Raw genomic sequence first — 27,625 nt, 5'->3', positions numbered from 1 at the left:
AAAAATTGTCAAAAACTTTGTCATCATGGGATATTGTGTGTAGAATTTTGAGAACAAAAATTTATTTAATCATTTTTGGAATAAGGCTATAGCATAAATTGTTGGAAAAGTGAAGAGATATGAATACTTTCTGGGTGCTCTGTATGTAGGCTACTGGGCTGGTCACCTTACCATCAAGTGAAATAAATGAGTAGGCCTACTGGCATTTTGTTTTTGGAGCCTGTGCAAAACTGAAATCCTAAACCTAACTGTGCTATCCTGTATTCAATCGTTTGGTTTCATACTGTACCTGATCCTTTGGATCTGCCAGCAGCATTCAAGGAAACATTTCTGCCCTCGCGTGCTAGACTTGAACTTAGGTAAACTGTTCTGTCATGATGACCATACATGTCATCTTCTGACCCCGCAAAGCATAAAACCTAATATTTTTGCTAGCATATTAAATCACGTTCAAAAATGAGGTAAACTAATGTTTGTCTGCCCTTACTAGACTTGAACTTCAGAAAATTGCTTTGTCATTATGAATATATATATATATATATATAGTCTATTGTGAGTGTGATTTGGAGATGGCCTGTTTACAAGGCCATTAGGGTATGGGAAAAAAATGTCTTGTCTGTTATCTGATCGGAGCAGCTGGCATCTCTGTAGTTCATAAGCGATAGCAGCTGCTCCTCTGTTGTTGTTTTTTGTTGTTTTTTTTAAACCCCCATTTTAGAAGATTTCAGAGGATCCGTGTGGTTTCTTGGCAGGTCTCTGTCCCATAAGCACATATACTGAACTTTGAATTTTGCTTCATAGGTAAACTGGGATTGATGCATCTCAACTAGAAATGGCACTCAGAGAGCAATGACCTAAAGGCCAAAAAATGAATGGAGGTGAATGGGTGGCCATGTTTGGGCGGCTCTGTAGCGCCCCCCTCAGGTCGCTGCTAGCGGGGGGCAGTTCAATGCATTCCGGGCTCTCTCCCCACACGCCCCAGTCCAAACCCCGCGTCTCTAGCGCCCCCACATGGGAAGCTGGCTTCACTCAAAGTTTTGTTTTAATTCGTGGATCCACCCCGTGATTTGGATCTGCGCCAAAATGTAATGGGTTCTTCCTTGGCCCATGCTACAGCCCTCCACGGAGTTTCATGAAAACTGGTTTGGTAGTTTTTGTTTAATCCTTCTTAGCCTACTAACAGAATCACTCACTCACTCCAGACTCGCACGCCATGAAAACATTACTACCCTCTGCCCTAGGAGTTCAAATGCGCTGGGCGGAGGTCATCATATTAATACATGATAACGGGCTTGAACATGTCATTTAGTCCGTGCTCATCTATTAGGACCAAAGGTTCTATGGGATCGTGTAGCGAGCGCGCGCGCGTGTGTGTGTGTGTGTGTGCGCGCGCTTGTCTCTCTGTGTGTGTGTGCGCGCGCTTGTCTCTGTGTGTGTGTGTGTGTGTGTGTGTGTGTGTGTGTGTGTGTGCGCGCGCTTGTCTCTCTGTGTGTGTGTGTGCGCGCGCTTGTCTCTGTCTGTAGAAACGAGTCCTGCGGTAAAACAGCTGTGCTTTAAAGTGAAACCACGCCTCTTCCGAGAACGAGATTGTGACAATACGGAAATTGTCTTCTCATTCACTTGGCCTACTACTACAAGCCTTGAGCATTTTCAAAGAAAAGAATAAAGATGGCCCAGGAATTTGTGGAAACCAAAATTAAGGCGGATAAAGTAGTGTTGTTTATAAAGCCGTCGTGCCCGTATTGCGTGGTGGCTAAAGAGGTTTTCTCAAAGTACAAATTCAAAGCGGGACATTTAGAATTCATTGATATAAGTGGACGGAGCGACATGGGCAGCTTGCAAGACTACTTCCTGGAAATCACCGGAGGACGGACGGTGAGTGAGACTGTATCCATTCAGTAGGGCATTATGGTGCGTTCGTTTGTGGTCGGAGGTGGCAAGTCGCAAGTGGCAAAATACCCACCTCCGACCTGTGTGCATTCAGCTATATACCATTATATCACAGTTACCTAGTTATATCTATATACCATTATATCACAGTTACCTAGTTATATCTATATACCATTATATCACAGTTACCTAGTTATATCTATATACCCTTATATCACAGTTACCTAGTTATATCTATATACCCTTATATCACAGTTACCTAGTTATATCTATATACCATTATATCACAGTTACCTGGTTATATCTATGTACCATTATATCAGTTACCTAGTTATATCTATATACCATTATATCACAGTTACCTAGTTATATCTAGTGCATTCGAGCAACTGGGGGCTGAGAAACATATCCCAATTTGCGACGAGGAAGTGCGAGTTCATGCGGTGTTTTATTTAATCATTCCTAGTAGCAAGTCGCAATTTGCACCTCCCAGTTATAAACGAACGCACCCTTAGCTCACGCTTCTGAGAACAAAGGCAAAGCATTCATTCTGGCAACGTGGAAATGGGAGGTTTGATGCTACAGCTAACTAGCTAGCACCACATGACTCAGCAATCAACTAGGTCATGTCCCCTGTCATTTATGAACATTCATTATGCTTAAGTATGAATTAAATACCTATCCTTGAATGAACTCGACGTACTCATGGATATGTCTGTTTGATTAATTGGATATCTGAATAATTTAAATGTCGTTCCACGTGGTCAATTACGTCAGAAAATGTATTGCTCTTTGTAGTCCCATGAAGGACTAGGAACCTTTGGGTTGTGTTAGTTGTAGGAGGACCAATAAACAAAACGGACCTGTACTGTTAAGTTATAATTGAATCGTCTCTCTAATATCTAAAGCCTGTTTACTTCAGATTCACCATGTACAGAAAGAAAATCTTCAGCCTGTTATTGAGTTCATTGAGGAAATAAAACTGCACTAGGTGGCATCATTGAGTTGAGAATAGTCTTATCAATTCATGGGTTTCAAATGTAGTCCTAGACCTGCCGTATTGGGGTCCAACACAGGTGTTTCCATTTATCTGATTGGCTCTACTGCATAGAATCCTATGCAGTAGAACTAATTCATTCGTTTGAAACACCTGTGTTAGTCCCCAACATGGCAGGTCTAGGACTACATTTGAAACCCATGAATAGTCCAACTGACCACTGGTAAAAAAAATACTGCAACAGCTCTCTGTTTCTGTGTGTGTGTGTGTGTGTATGTGTGTGTGTGTGTAGGTGCCACGGGTCTTCATTGGCGACGAGTGTGTGGGAGGGGGCAGCGACGTGGCGGCGTTGGACAAGAGTGGTAAACTGAAGGGAATGCTGGAGTCCATCGGCGTGCTTCAGTGACACAATGACACAGGTGGGTTACACTCAAAACACTACACACACACACATGGGAGTGGGTTACACTCAAAACACTACACACACACACACACATGGGAGTGGGTTACACTCAAAACACTACACACACACACATGGGAGTGGGTTACACTCAAAACACTACACACACACACATGGGAGTGGGTTACACTCAAAACACTACACACACACACATGGGAGTGGGTTACACTCAAAACACTACACACACACACACATGGGAGTGGGTTACACTCAAAACACTACACACACACACACACATGGGAGTGGGTTACACTCAAAACACTACACACACACACACGGGAGTGGGTTACACTCAAAACACTACACACACACACATGGGAGTGGGTTACACTCAAAACACTACACACACACACACATGGGAGTGGGTTACACTCAAAACACTACACACACACACACATGGGAGTGGGTTACACTCAAAACGCTACACACACACACACATGGGAGTGGGTTACACTCAAAACACTACACACACACACACATGGGAGTGGGTTACACTCAAAACACTACACACACACACGGGAGTGGGTTACACTCAAAACACTACACACACACACATGGGAGTGGGTTACATTCAAAACACTACACACACTCAAAACACTACACACACTCAAAACACTACACACACACACACACACACACACACACACACACATGGGAGTGGTTAGGAGAGCAGTGATTATTTTTTAAAGATATTTTTTTAGGGCTTTTCATCTTTAATGGGACAGGACAGTTTGAGAGAGACAGGAAACGTGGGAGAGAGAGAGAGGGGGGAGGACATGCGGCACAGGACCCGAGCCGGGAATCGAACCCGGGTCCGCCGCGCGAAGGACTAGCCTTCATATGGGACGCGCCTTACCCGGTGAGCATGAAACATCTTTTGAAAAGGATCAAGGACTACGAAGACGGTAGCCTTGAACAAAGACTTCAGGTTGGCCATATCTTCCTTCCCGGTATAAATTAATTTTAATGAAAGGCTGGAAGTGGCCCAAGTTGACTGTAACTGTTGATAACCAGAGATTAACCAAAACATAAAACAGGAAAGAGATGTCATATCGCTGACTAGGTATTCAAAATGGTGGCATATTAAACTAAGGTAGAACAGAGGATTCCTGTAGCAATATGATATTAGTGTGTGGCTGGCTGGTCTGAACTAGGGTACAGTATGTAGCTTTGTAGTCTCAACGCCAGACGCATGAGAGTTCTTTCACTGACACTATTTAAGCTACGCTAACCATGTTATTGCATGCTGCAGATCTCTATGGGTCTGGGACTTCATGCAAAAAGCAGGTGTTCAAATCCTGGCAATTCATTGGTAGCGCCGGAATCTGGCGACACCAATCAGTAATGACTTTCGCGATCAGATATGCCCCGCCCATCTAACCTGGGTCGGCGTCTCTTATTTGCTGCTATGACCTGTCACTCTTTCAATTTTGACCCATTGATATGCCCTCAGAACACCAGCTTGGGCGACTGTATTCTACCTGGTGAGAGATGAGACGCGTGTACACACCTGTGTCCATAGGGTTGTGTGTGCACATAATGTAGGCTATACATTGTCACAAAAAACATTCCCAGCGTTAACCTATACAGTCAACCCACCGGAATCGCCGTTGATATATCTCACCACTAGAGGGCGCATGGAGAGAAGTATGCAGAGACTTGTGCAAAGCAGCTGACGCAAAAAAACAAAAACAAAATCACTTAAAACAGTGATTTTCTAGCATTGAGCTTCATTAATTGAGCATCATTCATTCCTATGCATCCTCTCCTTACTTGAGGCGCCACCTACATTGAAACAGTGTTTGAATGGCAGAGATAGAAAGTGAACAGGCTGGTCAAATCCAAGATGGCTGTGGTGGTCCTGTATGTTTGTGGTATGTAGTTATATACTCAGTCAAATACATTCATTCAATACACACGCTCACACTGAAGGCCATTTTAGCACTGTTGTCTGCATCAATCTAATATTTTTCCCTCACAAACAGCTCACATTCCACACAAACAACCCACATAAGCACTCATCTATATATATGGACACATACACTGAGATGAGCAGACAGAGACAGCAGATGCATAACTCTAATGAAGCACCATGTGAACATATCTGTCTAAAATGGGTTTTTTTTTATGCAGAGTGAATCAAAGGTTACAACTATCACTGTACATACAAGCCTCACCCAATTGCTCTGAGGCCCAAACCCTATACCCCACATGCTGGGTGCATATGCAGTAATGGGCAGCACTTTATTTGACACTCCTGGTTTAGCTGCTATTCTGACATCATGACATCATCGTCGCAGTAGTCTCGGCAAGATGACATCACCACAAACCCTGAGGTGACTTCCTGTGCGTAGACATCAACAGCCATATCGTTCCAATCCAGTAATGTTTTTCATTGTCAAGCTTTGCAAGATTCAGGAGGGCAGACATTTGGACGAACTGTCTTTTCTCAGCCGATTAGATTTCTGTTGTTGTTAACGCCCGTTTGGCAGAAAGTCACTCATACAGTACAATGGTAGATTGTGCATGAATCCATATCACATCATGGACAGTGTGTGGCTTAACAATGGTCAAAAAATCATCGTTAATTATACTATTAATCATTAAGTTGTTACCCTTTTTCCCCATTTAGTTTCTATGGGAGTACCAGGCGAATAGTTGGACTGTAAAATAAAAGAGTAACCATGTTGTCTCTACTCCAAACGTTCAAAAATAAAAACAAAAAACGAAACAAAATTAGTGGCAGCACCGTCAAATGCTAATCTTATTGCAACCCAAAAAAATACAGATTTAAAGTTGTTTTCAACCAGAGGCATTGTTTGGCTAACGTTTCAATGAACAGATTAAAGACATGTTCCCCATGAAAGAATGTTGTGTAGCGAGTTTGTTTTTTTTGTGCGTTTTTTTTGTCTGCACATACCCTAATGTAACTATTAAGGGTTTTATCGTTGCAAACTGACCCAGTTAAGACCACTATATATTCAGTATGACGCAGTCCTCAAATCAACCTATAGCCCCTGTGACAAGCTGGTGGGTGTGTGCTGGTTAGCAGAGAGGTAGGGGTGACACAGAAGGGGTGACACAGAAGGGGTGACACAGAAGGGCTTCCCTCAACCTGGGGGGTTTACTGTGGCATCATGGGATTTCTTAACACTGCAGCAACTCAAAATCAAGGACAGTGAAGGGTTAACATTCCACGTATACTGAACCTAAACTAAATCCCCCCCCCCCCTCCCAAAACTATTCACCCCCCATATGTGCCAGATTGCCCTCTGTGTTGGTCTTTACCTGTTGCTCCTCTAGCCTGTGTCCAGCAGATGGAGACATTTTGCAGGCACATATGTCCCTGGCGCCAGGCCATGGCCTACCCCCCCCCCCCTCTTTCCTCACTCCCTGTTGAAAGAAAGCTAAAACTCCATGTCGCCCCCTGGTTGAGTAGATAGAAGTTTTAATTCCTCAAAAATACATCCCACCTTCCTCCCCTCCTTGGAAAATCACTAAGCTATGACAGGATTGCGTAACAGCTATGACAAGATTGGTAACAGCTATGACAGGATTGGTAACAGCTATGAGAGGAATGGTAACAGTTATGACAGGACTAGTAACAGCTATGACAGGACTAGTAACAGTTATGACAGGACTAGTAACAGTTATGACAGGACTAGTAACAGTTATGACAGGATTGGTAACAGCTATGACAGGACTAGTAAGTTATGACAGGATTGGTAACAGCGGGATTGGATGCAGCGGGTATCCATCACTATGTATCGGCTAGCGGTTGATTCAGGGATTGAGCAATCCTGTGTCCAGCATGGATAAAACACACACACATCCCCAGCAGACACACTTGTGAGGTTACGTTCATGAGACAAAAATGTTCTCCGAAAGGTTTTCAGCCTCGTTCAGCTGAACATTCCTCAACACCTGCGCTGGTCGGAGCACTTTTCCAGTTTGAAAATGTCAGCTCCTATTCACAGACGACCTCAGTCTAGACACCATTATACTCCATTGACACACAGTCGTTGGTCACAGAGACTGCAAATCTGTAACCTAAACTGGTGTTATTATTAACCATTGACATCCGCCATTTTGTATCTGCGATTGAAGTACTACAGTCCTCCAAAAAGGCAAATACGTTCGCTTCCTTTTCAGTGTGAAATACTCATTTATTAGTGTCCTTGGTTCAAAGTCTTTCTCTATTCCTCATTATTTAACAGTCATTTGACCAAAGATGTGCCATCAATTGAGCGGGGGGGGGGGGGGGGGCACTGCTTGTCGACATCATCCTTGTCCCGTCGTCCCATCAACACACGGGGGTGACCTTTCCACTCTGACCCTCCGGGTGTCCTCTGAATATCCCCCCCCGTCCTCCACCCCATCTGAGTCAAACTGCCAATAACAACGTCTCTCTTTCTCCAACCCTCCTCCACCTCCCCTTGTTGTCTGGGTCTTGTCTCCTGCCGACCCACGACCCCTTGTCGACCCCTCACCCCACCCCGACCCGCCCTACCCCACCCCTCTTTTCCCAGGAAGTGGCGGGGGTCACATGACCGAACAGCGGGACTTGCGGAGTTTGCGGCGCCGCTGCTGGTACTCGCTGAGCTCCTGTAGGTATCCCCTGGACGGCCAGCGGAGTCTCTCCACCTGCTCCCGCTCCTCCTCTGACCCCCCGGAACACGAGGGAAAAGGGAAACCAACACGGATGTTTTAGCTGCGGCTGGTCTCTCATCGGCGAGGGGCGTGGCTTTCCACAAACCATAACCCGTTTCATACAGATACTGATGCCCCGCCCCCCATGTATAAAACACACACACATACAGATACATTATAGCCACAGCAATGCCCCCCCCACCCCCCATGTATAAAACACACACACACACACACACACAACCATGTCTCTCTTGTCGCTTCTGCCAAAACAAACACGCCCACGCTGCCGGCACGCTCAGCTGATAGAGCCGTTCCCCACTGGGAGCCCGTAACTGTCCTGTACTGTGTTATGGTTGATGTGTTTCAATGTGCCCTTACAGAGCCGTCCACCTTAAATATGCACTTGTGTGTGAGAAACGTGAAAATAAAACATGCTTAACACGCTTACTAAACCTGCCGTCGTGCTCCGTCATTCATGTTCACATGAACCAGTCATGAGTCATGACTGCCCAATAAAGCTGTTTTCTCTCCTTAATTACATTAATAATCTGTTATAGCTTTCTTAACAGTTATGAGATGAACCTGAATTGTGGTTATCAGATATTTTGCAGATGTAAGGCTCTCATCAACATATTTGATAGCACAATTTAGGTTAATTTCATCACACGTGCTGTTATAATAAGGACATTATATAACATCTGCTTAACAGCAGATATTATGAGCTAAAACAAAAAAACTTAATTGTGTCTTTTTCTGACCAAATGAAAAAGAGACTTTCAAGGCGTCGCTTCTCACCGGAGAGTTCTAGGAAGTCGGGCTTGTGGCTGAAGATCAGGTAGTTATTGGCAATGAAGTGGAGGAGCCAGACATACAACTGCTCTGCATTGTGACACTGGAAGAGAGAGAGAATGAGAGAGAGGGAGGGAGGGAGAGAGAGAGAGGGAGGGAGAGAGAGAGAGAGGGAGGGAGGGAGAGAGAGAGAGAGAGGGAGGGGAGAAGAGAATGAATGAGCCCGCCAAAGTATTTAATTCTAACCCCGTTGTCCTCTGTCCCTTGGAGCATTAATTCAACAGTGACAAATGATGTCCCCCCCTTCATGCTGATTGTAGGCGTCTTCTTACTGGACACGAACGAGATCAGGAAAATTGACATTGGATAAGGTTAATACATTCTGCGACAATATCCGATAAGTGTACGGAGTGAGACGACACGCGCTGACCTTTGCCCTGCGGAGGAGGCGGACCACGCTGATGCCCGTGGACGCCAGCTCTCTACTGGGCATGCTCTGTAGGTAGGCGCAGACGCACACCTCACACAGGTGCTGCAGACGCTTCACCTGGTACATCTCTGCACAGACCAGCACCGCCATGGCCTGCAACACACTGGCTGGACACACACACACACACACACGGTTAGAGTATATACGCTGTCCTCGTTCACACACACACACACACACACACACGGTTAGATTATATACGCTGTCCTCGTTCACACACACACACACACGGTTAGATTATATACGCTGTCCTCGTTCACACACACACACACACACACGGTTAGATTATATACGCTGTCCTCGTTCACACACACACACACACGGTTAGATTATATACGCTATCCTAGTTCACACACACACACACACACACACGGTTAGATTATATACGGTGTCCTCGTTCACACACACACACGGTTAGATTATATACGCTGTCCTCATTCACACACACACACACACACACACGGTTAGATTATATACGCTGTCCTCGTTCACACACACACACACACACACACACACGCTGTGAGATTATATACGCTATCCTCGTTCACACACGCACACACACGACACTGAGATTACATTCGCTATCCTCGTTCTCACACACACAATACACTGTCAGATTACATACACCATCCTCATTCACACACACACACACACACAACACAGTCAGATTACATACACTATCCTCATTCTCTCTCTCACACACACACACAGTTCACAGTGTTATACACACATGGTTCTTAAACATAAAAAAATAACTTGGTGTCTATTACAGCATCATGATGAAGCATCTGTCCCATCCCATCCATCTTATCACACACACACACACACACACACATACACTGTTGCCGGCTGTATTGAAGATGCGATCAATAATTCTGCATTAAATCAAATCAAACTGTATAGTGCATTTTATACACAGAGGCAACACAATACGCTTTACAGAGAGCAAAGGGGGGGATGAACATAGATCCACCCCATCTTCCAGACAGAAGCAAACGATCAGCCCCCCCCTGGGGGACAATACAGGTGAGCTGTACAAATTCTCCCGTTAGCACACAAAGCTGTCAGACCTACCCACCGAAGCATCACACACACACACACACACACACACACACACACAAACTCTCCCACGCCCCTCGGAAAACAAATCCACCCGCCATCAATCACACTCTGCCAGCGTGTCACAGTGTCCACTCAAATTACCCATGAACCCTCCCATCCCTGTGAAGCGAGCGCTCGCTGTCGATCAAAATCCCTTCCTGTAAACGACGCCCTCCCCTCCCCCCGCCCCCACGGGCAAAAGGGGAAACAGTTTCTCATCCTCTGTTTGTTGTTTGTTTTTTTCCAGCGTTCCGTTTCAACCTTGACCCCAGCGCCGAGGACCCCGGGCTCACTCCATATAACGGAACATTCTGGTCAAACTGGCCCGACTGAAATACGCAACAGCACGTAGAACAAGTACTACACACACTACCGCACAACCCAGTCCGCTGCCCCTGTTTAAATCAAACGTACGGATCACAACTTGAAGAATACGGAACGTGCCGGCAAAAGACACTTACTGGTCAGGCGGTCTGATATTTTGCCCCTCCCCAATAAAAAGGCTGCTCGCAACAACCGAATCCAACCAACCCAAACCATCTAAAGAGTTGAGTATCGTATTACAAACTAACTCACCCTGAGGACAACGGCGCCAATCTACAGAGATATTGAAAGTATTTCATTTCCTCGCTTCCCTAAAGCCTCTTGGGCGTCCTTGTGACCCCGTGTGAGGACACGGCTGTTCCCCCAACCACCCCGGCAGCCGTCGCTACAGAGGAACGGGCTTCACTCCAGCAACCTCTGCTTAGTAACCCAACTCCCCAAAACAAAGAGGAAAATAAAAGTCCTCCAAAAACCAAAGAGGAAAATAAAAGTCCTCCAAAAACCAAAGAGGAAAATAAAAGTCCTCAAAAAACCAAAGAGGAAAATAAAAGTCCTCCAAAAAACCAGCATGTAGCGCAACCTCAGATGGCCTGAGAGGTGCACCTGCAGGTTTTTGGCAGGTGTTAAATCTCATTTCATTGAATCTAAATCCGGCCCCTTGGCTTCGCTCGAGGGGCTTTGTCTGCTGTATGGTTTTAGACAGCGATCAGCGGAGAAGATCCACTTATTCTCTTCTGGCCTGGAAGGCTGATTTAGGATCAGATCTCGTTTCTGCAGTCTAGGACAGGAGCCAATTATATTCACACATGGGGCATTGTAGAGGGGGAATAGACCAGGGGAAAAAAAGATGTAGTTCAAATACTTGAAGGTACTTTAGGTATCCAAATACCTAGAAGGTATACTGTACTACGTGAAACACATCAAAGTATTTGATTCAGGTCTGCATATGACTCATCTACTTTTTCCCCACCTCAAGAATTTGATAATTCTTGTTTGGCCTTATAATTTGCCAAACGTTGACCTGTGTCTGCAAGGTGTTACCAGCTCTGTTGCCTAGTGGTAGAGTGTCCGCCCAGAGACTGGGAGGTTGTGGGTTCGATCCCTGGCCGGGTCATACCAAAGACTAGAAAAATGGGACCCATTGCCTCCCTGCTTGGCACTCAGCATCAAGGGTTGGAATTGGGGGGCTACATCTCCAAATGATTCCCGAGCGCGGCACCGCTGCTGCTCACCGCTCCCCCAGGGGATGATGGGTCAAATGCGGAGAACAAATTTCACACACTCACGTGTGTGACAATCAGTGGAACTTAGTCTTAGTCTTAGTTAAGTGCTGACTGCAGTGTGTTTTTGTGTTGTTGCAGTGCACCCACCCGGACAGCAGGTGTCAGTGTAGAGGTACTCCAGGAAGGAGAGGAAGGTGTCTGAGGAGACTCCGTGGATGGGGACCACTCGACTCCTCGCCTCCGCGTACTTCCCACTGAACATGGCCGCCATGACGTCACAGCGCGCCACCAGCACCGCCCTGTGAGCCGGTAAGACACTCCCTGGAAGGTACACACACACACACACACACACTCACGCATACACGCACGCACGCACGCACACACATACACGCACACACACACACGCACACGCATGCACACACATACACGCACGCACACACATACACGCACACACACACACGCACACACATACACGCATGCACACACATACACGCACACACACACACGCACACGCATGCACACACATACACGCATACACACACACACACACACACATACACACACACATACACACTCACGCATACGCGCACGCACGCACACACATAGAAGAAGAGGAGGAAGGATTTAGATAACTTTAGACTTGAGTAGAATGATTGGTAACTCTGCCAATAACAATTCCCTTACCCTCCTCTTCATAGATGCAAAACGCCCTGATGACCTCATTATAGCCCTGATGACCTCATTATAGCCCTGATGACCTCATTATAGCCCTGATGACCTTATTATAACCCTGATGCCCTTATTATAGCCCTGATGACCTTATTATAACCCTGATGACCTTATTATAGCCCCGATGACCTTATTATAGCCCCGATGACCTTATTATAGCCCTGATGACCTTATTATAGCCCTGCTGACCTCATTATAGCCCTGATGCCCTTATTATAGCCCTGATGACCTCATTATAGCCCTGATGACCTCATTATAGCCCTGATGACCTTATTATAGCCCTGATGACCTTATTATAGCCCTGATGACCTCATTATAGCCCTGATGACCTCATTATAGTCCTGATGACCTCATTATAACCCTGCTTACAGAGCGTTTATCATCCCCTGAGATTGGTTATTACATTGTTACATGCTGAACCTACAGTACCTGTTTGATTTGACCACTCGCACCCCCTTGACTGTAACGGCTACGCACACCTTCAAATCCTTGTAGACAGGTAGTTTTAACCGGATGAACGTTTGTGACCGAAACGTCGTTATAATAAAGTTTGTTTCAAATAAACGACGAGTGCGTTGAATCATCTGACCTCGTCACATCATAACTCTGTCTCAGTCGAGTTATTGAACTGTCAGTCTGGGTCATTTCAATTAACCCAGTAGCTCCAGAACCACTATGGACCTGTGATAGAACATGACATCACGACTCATGAACGCTATCACACCCAATGGCAGACATGATGTCACGTACCCCTATGATGTCACGTACCCCTATGATGTCACGTACCCCTATGACAGCCCTCAATTAAGAGAATGTCAAGTCTGGATTGCTGAGCTTTATTGCTGAAAGAACATTGAAAAGATCCCCTTGTACCGTATACTGTATATTATACCCAATACAGTATAATATATATTATACCCAATACAGTATACTGTATATTATACCCAATACAGTATACTGTATATTACACCCAATACAGTATAATGTATATTATACCCAATACAGTATACTGTATATTACACCCAATACAGTATACTGTATATTACACCCAATACAGTATAATGTATATTATACCCAATACAGTATACTGTATATTATACCCAATACAGTATACTGTATATTACACCCAATACAGTATAATGTATATTATACCCAATACAGTATACTGTATATTATACCCAATACAGTATACTGTATATTATACCCAATACAGTATAATGTATATTACACCCAATACAGTATAATGTATATTACACCCAATACAGTATACTGTATATTATACCTAATACAGTATAATGTATATTACACCCAATACAGTATACTGTATATTACACCCAATACAGTATAATGTATATTACACCCAATACAGTATACTGTATATTATACCCAATACAGTATAATGTATATTACACCCAATACAGTATACTGTATATTACACCCAATACAGTATACTGTATATTACACCCAATACAGTATAATGTATATTACACCCAATACAGTATACTGTATATTACACCCAATACAGTATAATATATATTACACCCAATCTCTCTTATGCAAAGCATCCTGTCTTCATGGTGTCTTCTCCTGGGTGTGGTAATGAGTTGGCCTGCCTCTCCATGGCTCAGACTGAAGCAAGCGTCACGTCAGGGGTCAGGGGTCAGGGGAGCTGACCTTGGCGTGTCAGAGGGGAAGCTCACTTGCCTTGCACCATGAAGATGACGTCAGAGTAGAGCGGCGAGTTAAAGAGGTTAACTAGAGACTGGGGTCCCAGCTGGGCGGCGCGGGAGTTGGGAGTGTCCCTGGTGCCCTGCGTACACACACACACACACACACACACACACACACACACAGAGACACACACACACACACACACACAGAGACAGAGACACACACAGACAGAGACACACACACACACACCCACACACACAGAGACACACAGACACACACACACACACACACACACAGAGACAGAGACACACACAGACAGAGACACACACAGAGACACACACACACACACGCACACACACACACACACACAGAGACACACACACACACAGACAGAGACACACACACACACACACAGACAGAGACACACACACACACACACACACAGACAGAGACACACACACACACAGACACACAGACACACACACACACAGACAGAGACACACACAGACACAGAGACACACAAACACACAGACAGAGACAGAGACACACACACACACAGACACACACACACACACACACACAGACACACACAAAGAGAGAGACACACACACACAGAGAGACACACACAGACACACACACACACACACAGACACACACACACACAGAGACACACAGACACACACACACACAGAGACACACAGACACACACACACACAAGGAGTGAGATAAGCGAAGGTTTGGTCTGAGGATTCCGGCCCAGTCAGATATTCACTAGTATTATTATCCCTGAGTATTATTATTCACTAGTATTATTCTCCCTGTGTTCTCTCAACCCCCCTGAGGGAGAGCAAACAGCCCAACACACCGGGGCGCCAACACCGCCTCAATAACGCCGGCTAACGCTAAAACAGACTGACATCCAGGCTACGATCCAAAGTCTGTCTCACCATCATTTATTGTTTCATTAAATGCATTCCGTAATTACATCCCATACATACTGTAGGTAGACAGGACTTGAGGAATATATACTGTAACTGCTGTAGGAAGCAGGGGTGGTGTGAGTGTGTTTGCGTGCGTGTTTGCGTGTGTTCTAGCTTGAATAATGTGTCATCACGTAGCATAAGCAGATTTTTCTACATAAAAAGCTCCCCGTATGTTGCTTCAATGTTGACGAAATACCAGCTGTTTTCCGAAATCCACTTCATTTACTCAATTCAGACATCTTGTATCAATACTGTGTGTGCATGAAACCTGACTCTGGTGACCAGATGTGGAGTTGTCAAGTCACATCATGTTGAGGTGGCCAACCTGTCTCTCTGTGTCAGCTCCTCTCCACACCGCCTCAGGGCGAACCCGTTCAGTCAAAACAAACGCGCCCGTGCAAGATGCATTCGGTCTGTCACCAACAGACCAGTCCAGTGTGGTCTAACACAGTTGGTATGTTGAGTTGAAAACTGCCCACACCGCTGAATCTCTAGCTTGTGAACGGCAATGGACTTGACTGCACTTATATAACTTTTCTACCTTAACGGGCGAAGCGATTTACAACGGCCTCTCGTTCACCCGCTCGCACGCGTTCACACACCAATGGCGGCTAGCCAGCATCGGGAGCAATTACGGTTCGGTGTCTTGCTCAAGGACACTTCGAGCGGAACGGGAGGAGATGGGAATTGAACCGCCGACCCCGTGGTCGTCGGACGACCCGCTCTACCTCCGGAGGCAGAGCCGCCATCGCCGTTCTCTGTCGTAGATCTGGGGGGAGCCACAGCGGCGCGGCTTAAGAACAAGCTCTTGGGCGATTATGTGCGTTTGCGACGGCGCCGCCAAATCTCTGAGAAGTGCGAAACATTTAAATCCATTCGGCGCGTAACTAAAATCGTTCGTTCTTTTTCCCGTTCGTCTCTCAAATCGAACGCGATCGGGGTCGGTGACGGCCTGTGCCCGTCGCCTCGGCTGCGGCCCATCTGAGTCATGTCAGATCAGCGATCGCGAAGGGAGGGAGTTAGGGAGGGAGGGAGGGGCGGGGCCTGCGTCTGGCTCACCTTGTCCGGCCCGAGGAAGGAGCGGATGCGGTCCATGAGCTGAGCCACGGCCAGAGAGTTCTTCAGCTTCTCCGCGATGGCCTCCTGCAGGTGCTCCCACTCCCACGCCCCTGTGTCACACCAGGAGCACACGCACACCGACACTATAGGACTGGGTCATATAAGCACTGGAAAGATCAACACTGGTATATACCAATATATACTGGGTTATAGAAACACAACACTGGTATATACCAATATATACTGGGTTTTATAAACACAACACTGGTATATACCAATATATACTGGGTTATAGAAACACAACACTGGTATATACCAATATATACTGGGTTATAGAAACACAACACTGGTATATACCAATATATACTGGGTTATAGAAACACAACACTGGTATATACCAATATATACTGGGTTATATAAACACAACACTGGTATATACCAATATATACTGGGTTTTATAAACACACCACTGGTATATACCAATATATACTGGGTTTTATAAACACAACACTGGTATATACCAATATATACTTGGTTATATAAACACTGGAAAGATAAATACTGGTATATACCAATAGTACTGGGTTATATAACACTGGAAAGATCAATACTGGTATATACAGTACCATAATGTCATATAGACACTGGTAACACAATGCTGGATGTATACTGTACCACTATACCAGGTTATAGTACTACAATTCAATTCACAGGTAGAGAAACATTTGGATATACAGGGTACTGGATCTATATCATATCCATATAGACTGGTCACAGACACAAGCAGAAACACTCTTATACCATATCATATTGTGTTCAGATGCTAATACGGTAACGCTAACATATTTACTCAGACAGAAAAATACTCATATAACCTCAGCGTCACAATGTTGGATTATGGAGACAGATGCAGAAACCCAGACTCAATGCATGTGACTCATCGAGATGCAGTCAATGTCAACCAAAGTGTATAAGATGAACTCAGTTAATAATCAAATAATGGAGCTATTTCAGATGGTAGAGGGATTAGGAATATATTCCCACCTCAGTCTGTAAGGGATTAGTCGTGACGTCAAAGACGCGGCTTTACGTGTTATGAAACGCATCTGTTGAGGGGAAAAAAGCTGCTAAAATACATGGGTGGTTAAATCCATGAGTGAGGTACAGTACGAGACCAGGGCACAGCTTGTGAGACTGCTGGCTCTATAACAACACGTTATGAACACGCAAACACACACACCAGGGTTTGAATCTTGGTCATTTCTGGGCTGTTCTTCCCTTTGGTTATTGAATCCTCTCAATACACTGATCACTGAAGCAGGCTGGAGCCTCACTCTTCAATACATTCTATACTAGTTCAAGGTTAACTGGCAGATAGGCTCTCATTGTGTAGTAGGTGAAATTTAATTAACCTAGTACACTAATTAATTAAGTAATTAAGTAGTTAATAAAATCTGAACACAGTCTTTGTGCTATAAAATTACATTGACTCTAGTTCATCTCAAATGCAGGTCCAATGTTCTCGAACGCACACACAACGGCACGTTCACATGTACAGTACACATCATACATGTCCACACACACCAAAATCATAAATGTGCATGCACACACACACACACACACATCTCCGTGACTAACTCAGTTATGCAACATGTGTAGTATACAATGATGAGTCAGTCGCAAAGCATCAACATCACATCAAAGAGGTACTACAATGAGCGTCTGCACACACACACACACACACACACTCACAGACCCACACTCAGATTTACAAAATGTGCAACAAATAAATAAAGATACACACATTTACAAAATGGAAACTGTTACCAGTTTCAAAAATGTTTAGTATATCACTAGCAACATCCACCTCAGAACTAGAAGCTTCAAAATTCACAAAACACATCTTTAATTACATATTTTAACTTTTAGAACAAAACATACTCTATTCTGGGAGTCTCTGTTAAACACAGACCTTATCTGCAAATCCCATTCATTTTGGACTACACACCAAATGGCGGAAATGCTAACTTTTCAGCCTACAAAGTGACATTAGACCTCACCACTCCATACAGGGAAGGCTACTGCTGGGGTACGGCAACACTACAAGGACAAAATACCAATATTATGTTAGTTTATGATACTACCGCTGAGTGCAAATAACAAATCCAGGCACATCCCTTTGTGTACTGTGCAATATCAATTTATAAAGAACTGAAAGAGCTACTAAAATCCTCCAGCTCTGATCTCTGTGGATTTAGAAAGTAGACTGCGTACTGAGTAGACTAGAGCGTACTTTTTTAATGTACAAAGCAAAACGTAATTGGCGATGGTAAAATGAACTGTGGCAGCGCCCCTCTGGTGGTGGGCTCTGGTACTACATGTGCGGGACGCACACACACACACACACACACACACTGGGGCTGATCTTAAGTCCCATCCCACATTCATATTCTACACAGCTCACGCACCATATCAGGGATTCCACACACACACACCCCGGGGCTAGCACACCCACACAAACACCTCTACCTGCTCTCTCTCTACCTCTCCTCTCTCTCTCTCTCTCTCTACTACTCCTCTCTCTCTCTCTCTACCCCTCCTCTCTCTCTCTCTCTACCCCTCCTCTCTCTCTCTCTACCCCTCCTCTCTCTCTCTCTCTCTCTCTCTACCCCTCCTCTCTCTCTACCCCTCCTCTCTCTCTCTCTCTCTCTCTCTCTCTCTACCCCTCCTCTCTCTCTCTCTCTCTACCCCTCCTCTCTCTCTCTCTCTCTCTCTCTACCCCTCCTCTCTCTCTACCCCTCCTCTCTCTCTCTCTCTCTCTCTCTCTCTCTACCCCTCCTCTCTCTCTCTCTCTCTCTCTCTCTCTCTACCCCTCCTCTCTCTCTCTCTCTCTACCCCTCCCCTCTCTCTCTCTCTCTCTCTCTCTCTCTACCCCTCCTCTCTCTCTCTCTCTCTACCCCTCCTCTCTCTCTCTCTCTCTACCCCTCCTCTCTCTCTCTCTCTCTCTCTCTTTACCCCTCCTCTCTCTCTCTCTCTCTACCCCTCCTCTCTCTCTCTCTACCCCTCCTCTCTCTCTCTCTCTACCCCTCCTCTCTCTCTCTCTCTCTACCCCTCCTCTCTCTCTCTCTCTCTCTACTACTCCTCTCTCTCTCTACCCCTCCTCTCTCTCTCTCTCTCTCTACCCCTCCTCTCTCTCTCTCTCTCTCTCTCTACCCCTCCTCTCTCTCTCTCTCTCTCTCTACCCCTCCTCTCTCTCTCTCTCTCTCTACTCCTCTCTCTCTCTCTCTCTCTCTCTCTACCCCTCCTCTCTCTCTCTCTCTCTCTACCCCTCCTCTCTCTCTACCCCTCCTCTCTCTCTCTCTCTACCCCTCCTCTCTCTCTCTCTCTCTACCCCTCCTCTCTCTCTACCCCTCCTCTCTCTCTCTCTCTACCCCTCCTCCTCTCTCTCTCTCTCTACTACTCCTGTCTCTCTACCCCTCCTCTCTCTCTCTCTCTCTACCCCTCCTCTCTCTCTACCCCTCCTCTCTCTCTCTCTCTACCCCTCCTCTCTCTCTCTCTCACTACTACTCCTGTCTCTCTACCCCTCCTCTCTCTCTCTACCCCTCCTCTCTCTCTCTCTCTACCCCTCCTCTCTCTCTACCCCTCCTCTCTCTCTCTCTCTACCCCTCCTCTCTCTCTCTCACTACTACTCCTGTCTCTCTACCCCTCCTCTCTCTCTCTACCCCTCCTCTCTCTCTCTCTCTCTACCCCTCCTTTCTCTCTCTCTCTCTACTACTCCTGTCTCTCTACCCCTCCTCTCTCTCTCTCTCTCTCTACCCCTCCCCTCTCTCTCTCTCTCTCTCTACCCCTCCTCTCTCTCTCTCTCTACCCCTCCTCTCTCTCTACCCCTCCTCTCTCTCTCTCTCTACCCCTCCTCTCTCTCTACCCCTCCTCTATCTCTCTCTCTCTCTCTCTACCCCTCCTCTCTCTCTCTCTCTCTCTCTACTACTCCTCTGTCTCTCTACCCCTCCTCTCTCTCTCTACCCCTCCTCTCTCTCTCTCTCTACCCCTCCTCTCTCTCTACCCCTCCTCTCTCTCTACCCCTCCTCTCTCTCTCTCTCTCTCTCTACCCCTCCTCTCTCTCTCTCTCTCTACCCTTCCTCTCTCTCGCTCTCTCTCTCTCTACCCCTCCTCTCTCTCTCTCTCTCTCTCTCTCTCTACCCCTCCTCTCTCTCTCTCTACCCCTCATCTCTCTCTCTCTCTACGTCTCTGTCTCTCTCTACCCCTCATCTCTCTCTCTCTCTCTCTCTCTCTCTACCCCTCATCTCTCTCTCTCTCTCTCTCTACTACTCCTCTGTCTCTCTACCCCTCCTCTCTCTCTCTACCCCTCCTCTCTCTCTCTCTCTCTCTCTCTCTCTCTACTACTCCTCTGTCTCTCTACCCCTCATCTCTCTCTCTCTGTCTCTCTTTACCCGTCCTCTCTCTCTCTCTACCCCCCTCTCTCTACCCCTCCTCTCTCTCTCTCTCTCTCTCTCTCTCTCTACCCCTTCTCTCTCTCTCTCTCTCTACCCCTCCCCTCTCTCTCTCTCTCTCTCTCTCTGATCTCACACAGGAAAGCACCACCTTTCTCTCCTCTGGCTCTTTACACTCCCTCTCAGCCTTTCCTCTCTCTTTCTCTCTAACACACACACTCCTGCACACACACACACACACACTCACACACACACACTCACACACACACTCACACTCATGCGCACACACACACACATACACACCCACACACACTACTGACTGCTCAAATCCTTCTCCCTAGTTGCTTATAGAGATTATAGAGCAAATACTCTCCATCCCTCCTCTCACCCATCTCTATTTCTCTCTGTCACTCGCGTGCGCACGCACACACACACACACACACACACACACACACACACACACACAGTAAATGTTTTCCGCCCTGCCCCTCCCATCCCCAACACACTATCACTCAAGAAACTACACACACAAATACACAGACCCTATGCCTTCTTCCCTGCCCCTCTAATCTAATGACCAGTGAACACACACACACACTCACACACACACACACACACACACAAACACACACACACACACACACACACACAAACATACTGTACACACACACATCATTTCCTCCTCCCATTTCAGACTCTCTCTCTCTCTCTCTCTCTCTCTTTCACTCACTCACACACACACACACACACATCCTCATGGCCTTTGGGATAATCAGACTGCTCTGGGGCCTGGTAAAAGGCATGTGCAGTCAGTGTTGCTTCTCATATGCGTGTAGAAGAGGCGGCCGTGAATCAGAGCTTGTTGGGAGCCGAGCTTCGAACACTCCCAGTAATGATGATCTACCACCACACACTAGCACCCCAGTCAAACCCAGCAGGACCACCGCTGACCGCTAGCTGGACATCAGAGATACATTCAGAACTGTACATCTGAGATATATTCAGAACTGTACATCTTAAATACATTCAGAACTGTACATCTGAGATACATTCAGAACTGTACATCTGAAATACATTCAGAACTGTGCATCTGAAATACATTCAGAACTGTACATCTGAAATACATTCAGAACTGTAGATCTGAAATACATTCAGAACTGTACATCTGAAATACATTCAGAACTGTACATCTGAGATACATTCAAAACTACATCTGAAATACATTCAGAACTGTACATCTGAGATACATTCAGAACTGTACTTCTGAGATACATTCAGGACTGTACATCTGAAATACATTCAGAACTGTACATCTGGAATACATTCAGAACTGTGCATCTGAAATACATTCAGAACTGTGCATCTGAAATACATTCAGAACTGTACATCTGAGATACATTCAGAACTGTACATCGGAGATACATTCAGAACTGTACATCTGAAATACATTCAGAGCTGTAGATTTGAAATAGACTCATAGCTGCAGATGTCATGGCAACACTTCATGTTAACTACCCTAAATAATAAGCCTTTAAAACGCCTTGCAGATAACCGACTAGAAATAAAATGGTTTATGAACTGTTATAAATGGGAAATTGATCATGGATGATAAATATACACGCACATCGATTTCACATATAAGGAGGAAGTGCTCAAAGTCACAGCTCGGATCTTATTCAGTGCGGGGGCGGCTGTAGCTCAGTTGGTCGTTCAACGGGTCGTTCAGTGATCGAAGGGTCAGCGGTTCGAATCCCAGCTCCGACTGTCCACATGTCGAAGTGTCCTTGAGCAAGACACCTAACCCCAAATTGCTCCCAATGAGCAGGTTAGCACCTTGCATGGCAGCTACCGCCATTGGTGTGTGAGTGTGTGTGTGAATGGGTGAATGAGAGGTCATTGTAAAGCGCTTTGAGTGCCGCTAAGGTGGAAAAGCGCTATATAAGTGTTGTCCATTTACCATTCAGTGATGTAATGGGACTTAATGCTGCTTAGCCCATGTGGTGAAATTACATAACGCTGCAGTCAACGCTGGCTACCAAGTCATACAGAAATTAGCTTTCAAAGACATTAACAGAAGAGTCAAAAAGTCATAGTTACATATACCAAATTTCAAGTCAATTAAGCTATTCCCTTGTTCAGAAATGAATATACTGCTAACGTACCATAGTCTGATTTCATCAGAATCAGAATTTGTTTTATTGCCAGTTTTTCAGTTGGGAATTTTCTACGAGGAATTTGCTTTTGGTCGTGGTGCATAACATGGAGACAACATTGGACAGGGTGCAGGGACGAGACAGGACAGTGCAAAGACAGGACAGGGCAAAGGCAGGACAGTGCAAAGAGCGAGTGCAAAATTGTAGTGCAAAAAAAGGATAAGCTAAGAAAAAGAACAATATATAAAAAAAATTGTGCAGTCAGTAATACACAGTGAGTGAATGTGTGTAATGTGTACATGAGTGTGTGTACCGTGTGTGTGTGTATACTGTGTGTGGAGTGTCCTATATTTAGGTCATGTGCAAATGTGTGTGTATCTATGTGTGTGCAGTGTGATCAATCAATGCCTTGCACCTTGCCTAGCCAACTTTGTGTCTATCTCTACTTTCAGCATACCGGAAGACTAAAGTCGAGTTAGTCACTTAACGTGAGTCAAACGAACGAGTGACGCAGAAAACACAACGCAGAGCGAAATGATGTCCGTCACACCTACAGTACTGCAGAGAGAACATCCAAGAACGCCAGCACGTTGGGGGCCATAGTCACTCACAACTGAACTTTGGCGCGCCACACCTCAACCTCAAATGAATCAAACCTCAACAAAATACTGTTGGTTTTCTGTCAAGTTTTATGTGAGCTTTCAGTCGTGCCAATCCCGTCCACAGAACCTGCCGCTAAGCAATAAATCAAGTCGAGTTTTACAGAATCCCAAACGACTGTCATTCTGACCTCTGTCAAACCGTTTCAAATCCAGCCGAGAACGTCGACGAGAGTTTACCTCTGTATAGGAACATGAGGGTCTCCCACAGGCACAGGCAGAGGAGCGGGTCCTTCACCACCAGGCGTGATAGGCGTCCGGCCAGGTGCCCGTCTGGCCGGGGCATGTCGTCGATGCCGCCGTCCCAGGTGGAGAGCAGCGAGTGGGGCGGCCCGTCTCTCTCTCGACAGACGCACCGAGAGGTGGGCCTCTCCCTGGGGAGGCCGCCAATCAAATTCACTATTATCCTCTTTTGATGAACAATGTCATTCATAGGCTTAAATAACTGCTACGCCTAAATAGCCTAGTTCAACTGTAATGTGTGTATCGTGCTGTTGCGTGCTCAGTTGTGTACACGCCACTGTGATGTAACATTACACGCTAGCTACATTAGCCTAGCTGCATTAGCCTAGCTACATTAGCCTAGCTGCATTAACCTAGCTGCATTAGCCTAGCTGAATTAACCTAGCTACATTAACCTAGCTACATTAGCCTAGCTGCATTAACCTAGCTACATTAACCTAGCTACATTAGCCTAGCTGCATTAGCCTAGCTACATTAGCCTAGCTGCATTAACCTAGCTGCATTAGCCTAGCTGAATTAACCTAGCTACATTAGCCTAGCTGCATTAACCTAGCTACATTAACCTAGCTACATTAGCCTAGCTGCATTAGCCTAGCTACATTAGCCTAGTTGCATTAGCCTAGCTACATTAACCTAGCTACATTAGCCTAGCTACATTAGCCTAGCTGCATTAACCTAGCTGCATTAGCCTAGCTGAATTAACCTAGCTACATTAACCTAGCTACATTAACCTAGCTACATTAGCCTAGCTGCATTAACCTAGCTACATTAACCTAGCTACATTAGCCTAGCTGCATTAGCCTAGCTACATTAGCCTAGTTGCATTAGCCTAGCTACATTAACCTAGCTACATTAGCCTAGCTGCATTAGCCTAGCTACATTAGCCTAGCTGCATTAGCCTCACCTGGCCTTGGGTCCCAGCAGCAGCTGTCTGAAGTACGGGCTGACGGCGCACAGAACGGCGGCGTGCGCCCACCCCAGCTCCTTCCCAGAATCCCCGGCGTAGAAGGCCACGTCTGCGAACTGGACGCCCCGCTCCAGCAGCCACTGCAGGTCCTGAGAGAAGCTGGACTCCTCCACCCGGATGGGGGGAAGACGGGCTGACGGGGAGGGAAGCGGAGAAAGAAGGGAGGAAGGGAAAAAAGGAGAAGACGAAAGAAAGACGAGATCAGTAGAGAGGAAACGGATGCACACGTGGAACTGTTGATGTGGAACCGAGTGACAGTGTCCTTGTGAGTCCCAGGTAGTAGCAGCGAGTGGTTGGCTACTCACTCCTCCTCAAAGGAGCGCTGACAGTCCCTCCAAGAGGGACGCCCCCTATTGGCGCAACTGTCGGCCATCCGTCTCACAAGCGGGAGAGCATGGGTTCGAATCCCACCCTGGGCCAGCCCTTAACATGGGTTACAGGTGCTACTTTGAATAATTATCTCTGGTGTGAGACAGAGAAGAAAGAGAGATAGTGTAGATGTAGACGAGGTTGGGACAGAAATGCATGATGGGGAATGGAAAGGGGGTTGAAACGGAGCCATAGGTCAAAGGGCGCGAACACACGCCGGGGATCGGGTCACCAGACACACCGGCGAGTTCGGCGCGGTAACGAGGGATGAAGAAACGCCATGCGTTTTTTTTAACACAGAGCAGCTTTGTAAGCATGTGAAGGAATGTAATGCGTTGTATTATAATCCTATTTATGCTTAATCCATAAGCAATCCTAAAATGTAGGGGTAGGATCTATGTCCATCCCCCCCTTTGCTCACTGTAAAGCGCATTGTGTTGCCTCTGTATGAAATGTGCCATACAAATAAAGTTTGATTTGATTTATTCCGCACTGCACTTCTGACCACATCATCACTTTTTCATTTGGCAAGGAAAACCTTTCTATCCAGGAATCAATGGACTCCATATTTAAGGACACGGTAGGGAGATAAGTAGAATTGGGCCGGTACCAGGGAAAGGCAGCCCACTCCTCTGCCAGTGCTTTAAGTCATCAATCAATATGCCAAAATTCATCAGTCAGAGCACCCAAGTGGCAAAACAGCTATATTTAGTTCTTCATTTGCTATTTCTGCACATGAATATTAAGTAAAGGAACTAAACAGTGTGCTAATGGTGAGCCAACGTTTATCTGAGCTTGATGATGAGGCAACATGTAATCCCACCCCAGATAGCAAGCGGATCTGGGCCATATACAGGCCAGATCTGGCCCCTTGTGGCTTAGTTCCGGCCCATATATGGCCCAGAATTATTACACATCCGCTTGCTATCTGGGACATGACTGGAAATGTTCCTTCAACACAGTGTTTCAATAGAAGTAGCAAGTTGGGGGAATTGCTCACCAAAGATGAGCTAGTGAAAACATTGAGCTGTACAATACTTCAATAAAATATCACATTTGGGAGCAGAGACTTTGCAGAGGGCAAGAAATTAATTTCCTTTAGTAGCTTTTTTTGTTCAGTTTCAATGCCACATTTGATCATTATTCCCTTCTCATAATTCAAAATGGAGGTTGCGTGCTGCTAAATATATCACTGATGTTCCAAATGTGGATATCACATGTCAGACCTTAAAATGGGCTCCATACTAAAACAAAGTATAGTTTTGATTTTTAACTTCATTTGCTTGAAGTCAAACATTGTACATTCAACAGTACTAGGTGGTTTATTGTCAAATGAATCTGAAAATATTTCAAAACCAATCTTTTATTGTTGTTGGAAAGAGAACTAACTTTTTGAGGAGCACTTTAGGCAAAACTACATTGAAACAGATGCCCCCGCAAACTAGAAAATGCTTTTATTAAGATTGTGAAGATTTCATTTTCATCTGCTAATAGAAAACCTTGGAGAGAGCCAGCAGGTTGGGGCCCCCCAGTACTACGGGGCCCCCGGTACTGCAGGAGCCTCACCTGGCTGCTCCAGATGGGGCGGTCGAGGATCACTCGGCTTGGTCCCTCGCTTCTTCTCCGGCTTCTCTTTGGCCTTCTGTCTCAAACACTCCATCATGAAGAACTCCAGCTGAGCACACACACACACACACACACACGCACACACACACACACACACACACACACACACACACACACACACACACACACACACACCAAGGTCATAACCCATTATGATTATAGCCATCTCATTACAATTTTACCACAACTCTACAGTCAAAAAGTGATTTTCTTATATAGCACTGATCTAAAACGATAGGATCAGTGGAAGTGATAGTTCTGAAGCCCTTGCTTTCACCTGTCTGTTCCTATCAGATCTGTGCAGATAGAGGAGGAACAAAGCAAAGGAGCCACCTTAGAGTATTGGGTTAAACCGCCGCTCTCATCTCCCCAAGAACTCTCCCCTTGGTCCAAATACTATTTGAAATCCTGGTCACACTTTACAATAAGGGTCACAAAAAACATTAGTTAACTGTTAACTAATGCTTATTTAGGGTTAGGTTAGGTTACTAATGTTAATTAATACCTTAGTTAAGGTTAAGGTTAGGGTTAGGTGAGTTAACCTTAGTTAACATAAATAACATTAGTAAATGGTTAATAGAGACATTAGTTAACTGTTACTTAATGCTTAATAATGCATTAACTAATGCTTATTAATGTACCCTTATTGTAAAGTGTTACCGAAATCCTTTCAATTTCTAAGGCACCCGTGCATCGGTCTGTTTGTGATGACAGGTGGCTGGGGTAGCAGCCTATTGGTCCCATTGGGCCAGTCAAGAGCAATCCAGCACAGATAAGTAATTGAAGTTATTTAA

General features: G+C 45.6%; 2 protein-coding genes across 2 annotated transcripts in view; one reads left to right on the top strand and one right to left on the bottom strand.

Moving 5' to 3' along the window:
• The first annotated feature begins 1,626 nt into the window (after positions 1-1,626).
• On the top strand, positions 1,627-8,405 carry glrx (glutaredoxin (thioltransferase)). The gene is made up of 3 exons (XM_084446361.1): positions 1,627-1,875; positions 3,180-3,306; positions 7,877-8,405. The coding sequence occupies exons 1-2, from the start codon at positions 1,669-1,671 to the stop codon at positions 3,291-3,293; spliced, it is 321 nt and encodes a 106-aa protein (XP_084302487.1). The 5' UTR covers positions 1,627-1,668; the 3' UTR covers positions 3,294-3,306; positions 7,877-8,405.
• Positions 7,874-27,625, bottom strand: part of rhobtb3 (Rho related BTB domain containing 3) — a gene marked incomplete at its 5' end in the record, with an annotated part of 31,354 nt that continues 11,602 nt past the window's right edge. Inside the window, 9 exons of the mRNA XM_084445706.1 lie at positions 7,874-8,008; positions 8,793-8,889; positions 9,217-9,383; positions 12,069-12,238; positions 14,351-14,460; positions 16,364-16,473; positions 23,807-24,000; positions 24,774-24,969; positions 26,772-26,880. Coding sequence (XP_084301832.1) covers positions 7,890-8,008; positions 8,793-8,889; positions 9,217-9,383; positions 12,069-12,238; positions 14,351-14,460; positions 16,364-16,473; positions 23,807-24,000; positions 24,774-24,969; positions 26,772-26,880 — 1,272 coding nt within the window. The 3' untranslated portion in view covers positions 7,874-7,889. The remainder of the gene's footprint in view (positions 8,009-8,792; positions 8,890-9,216; positions 9,384-12,068; positions 12,239-14,350; positions 14,461-16,363; positions 16,474-23,806; positions 24,001-24,773; positions 24,970-26,771; positions 26,881-27,625) is intronic.

The sequence above is a fragment of the Borostomias antarcticus genome (assembly GCF_949987555.1).
Source record: "Borostomias antarcticus genome assembly, chromosome: 11".
NCBI classification, from domain to species: Eukaryota; Metazoa; Chordata; class Actinopteri; order Stomiiformes; family Stomiidae; genus Borostomias; species Borostomias antarcticus.
This window is presented reverse-complemented; position numbering and strand designations above follow the sequence as displayed.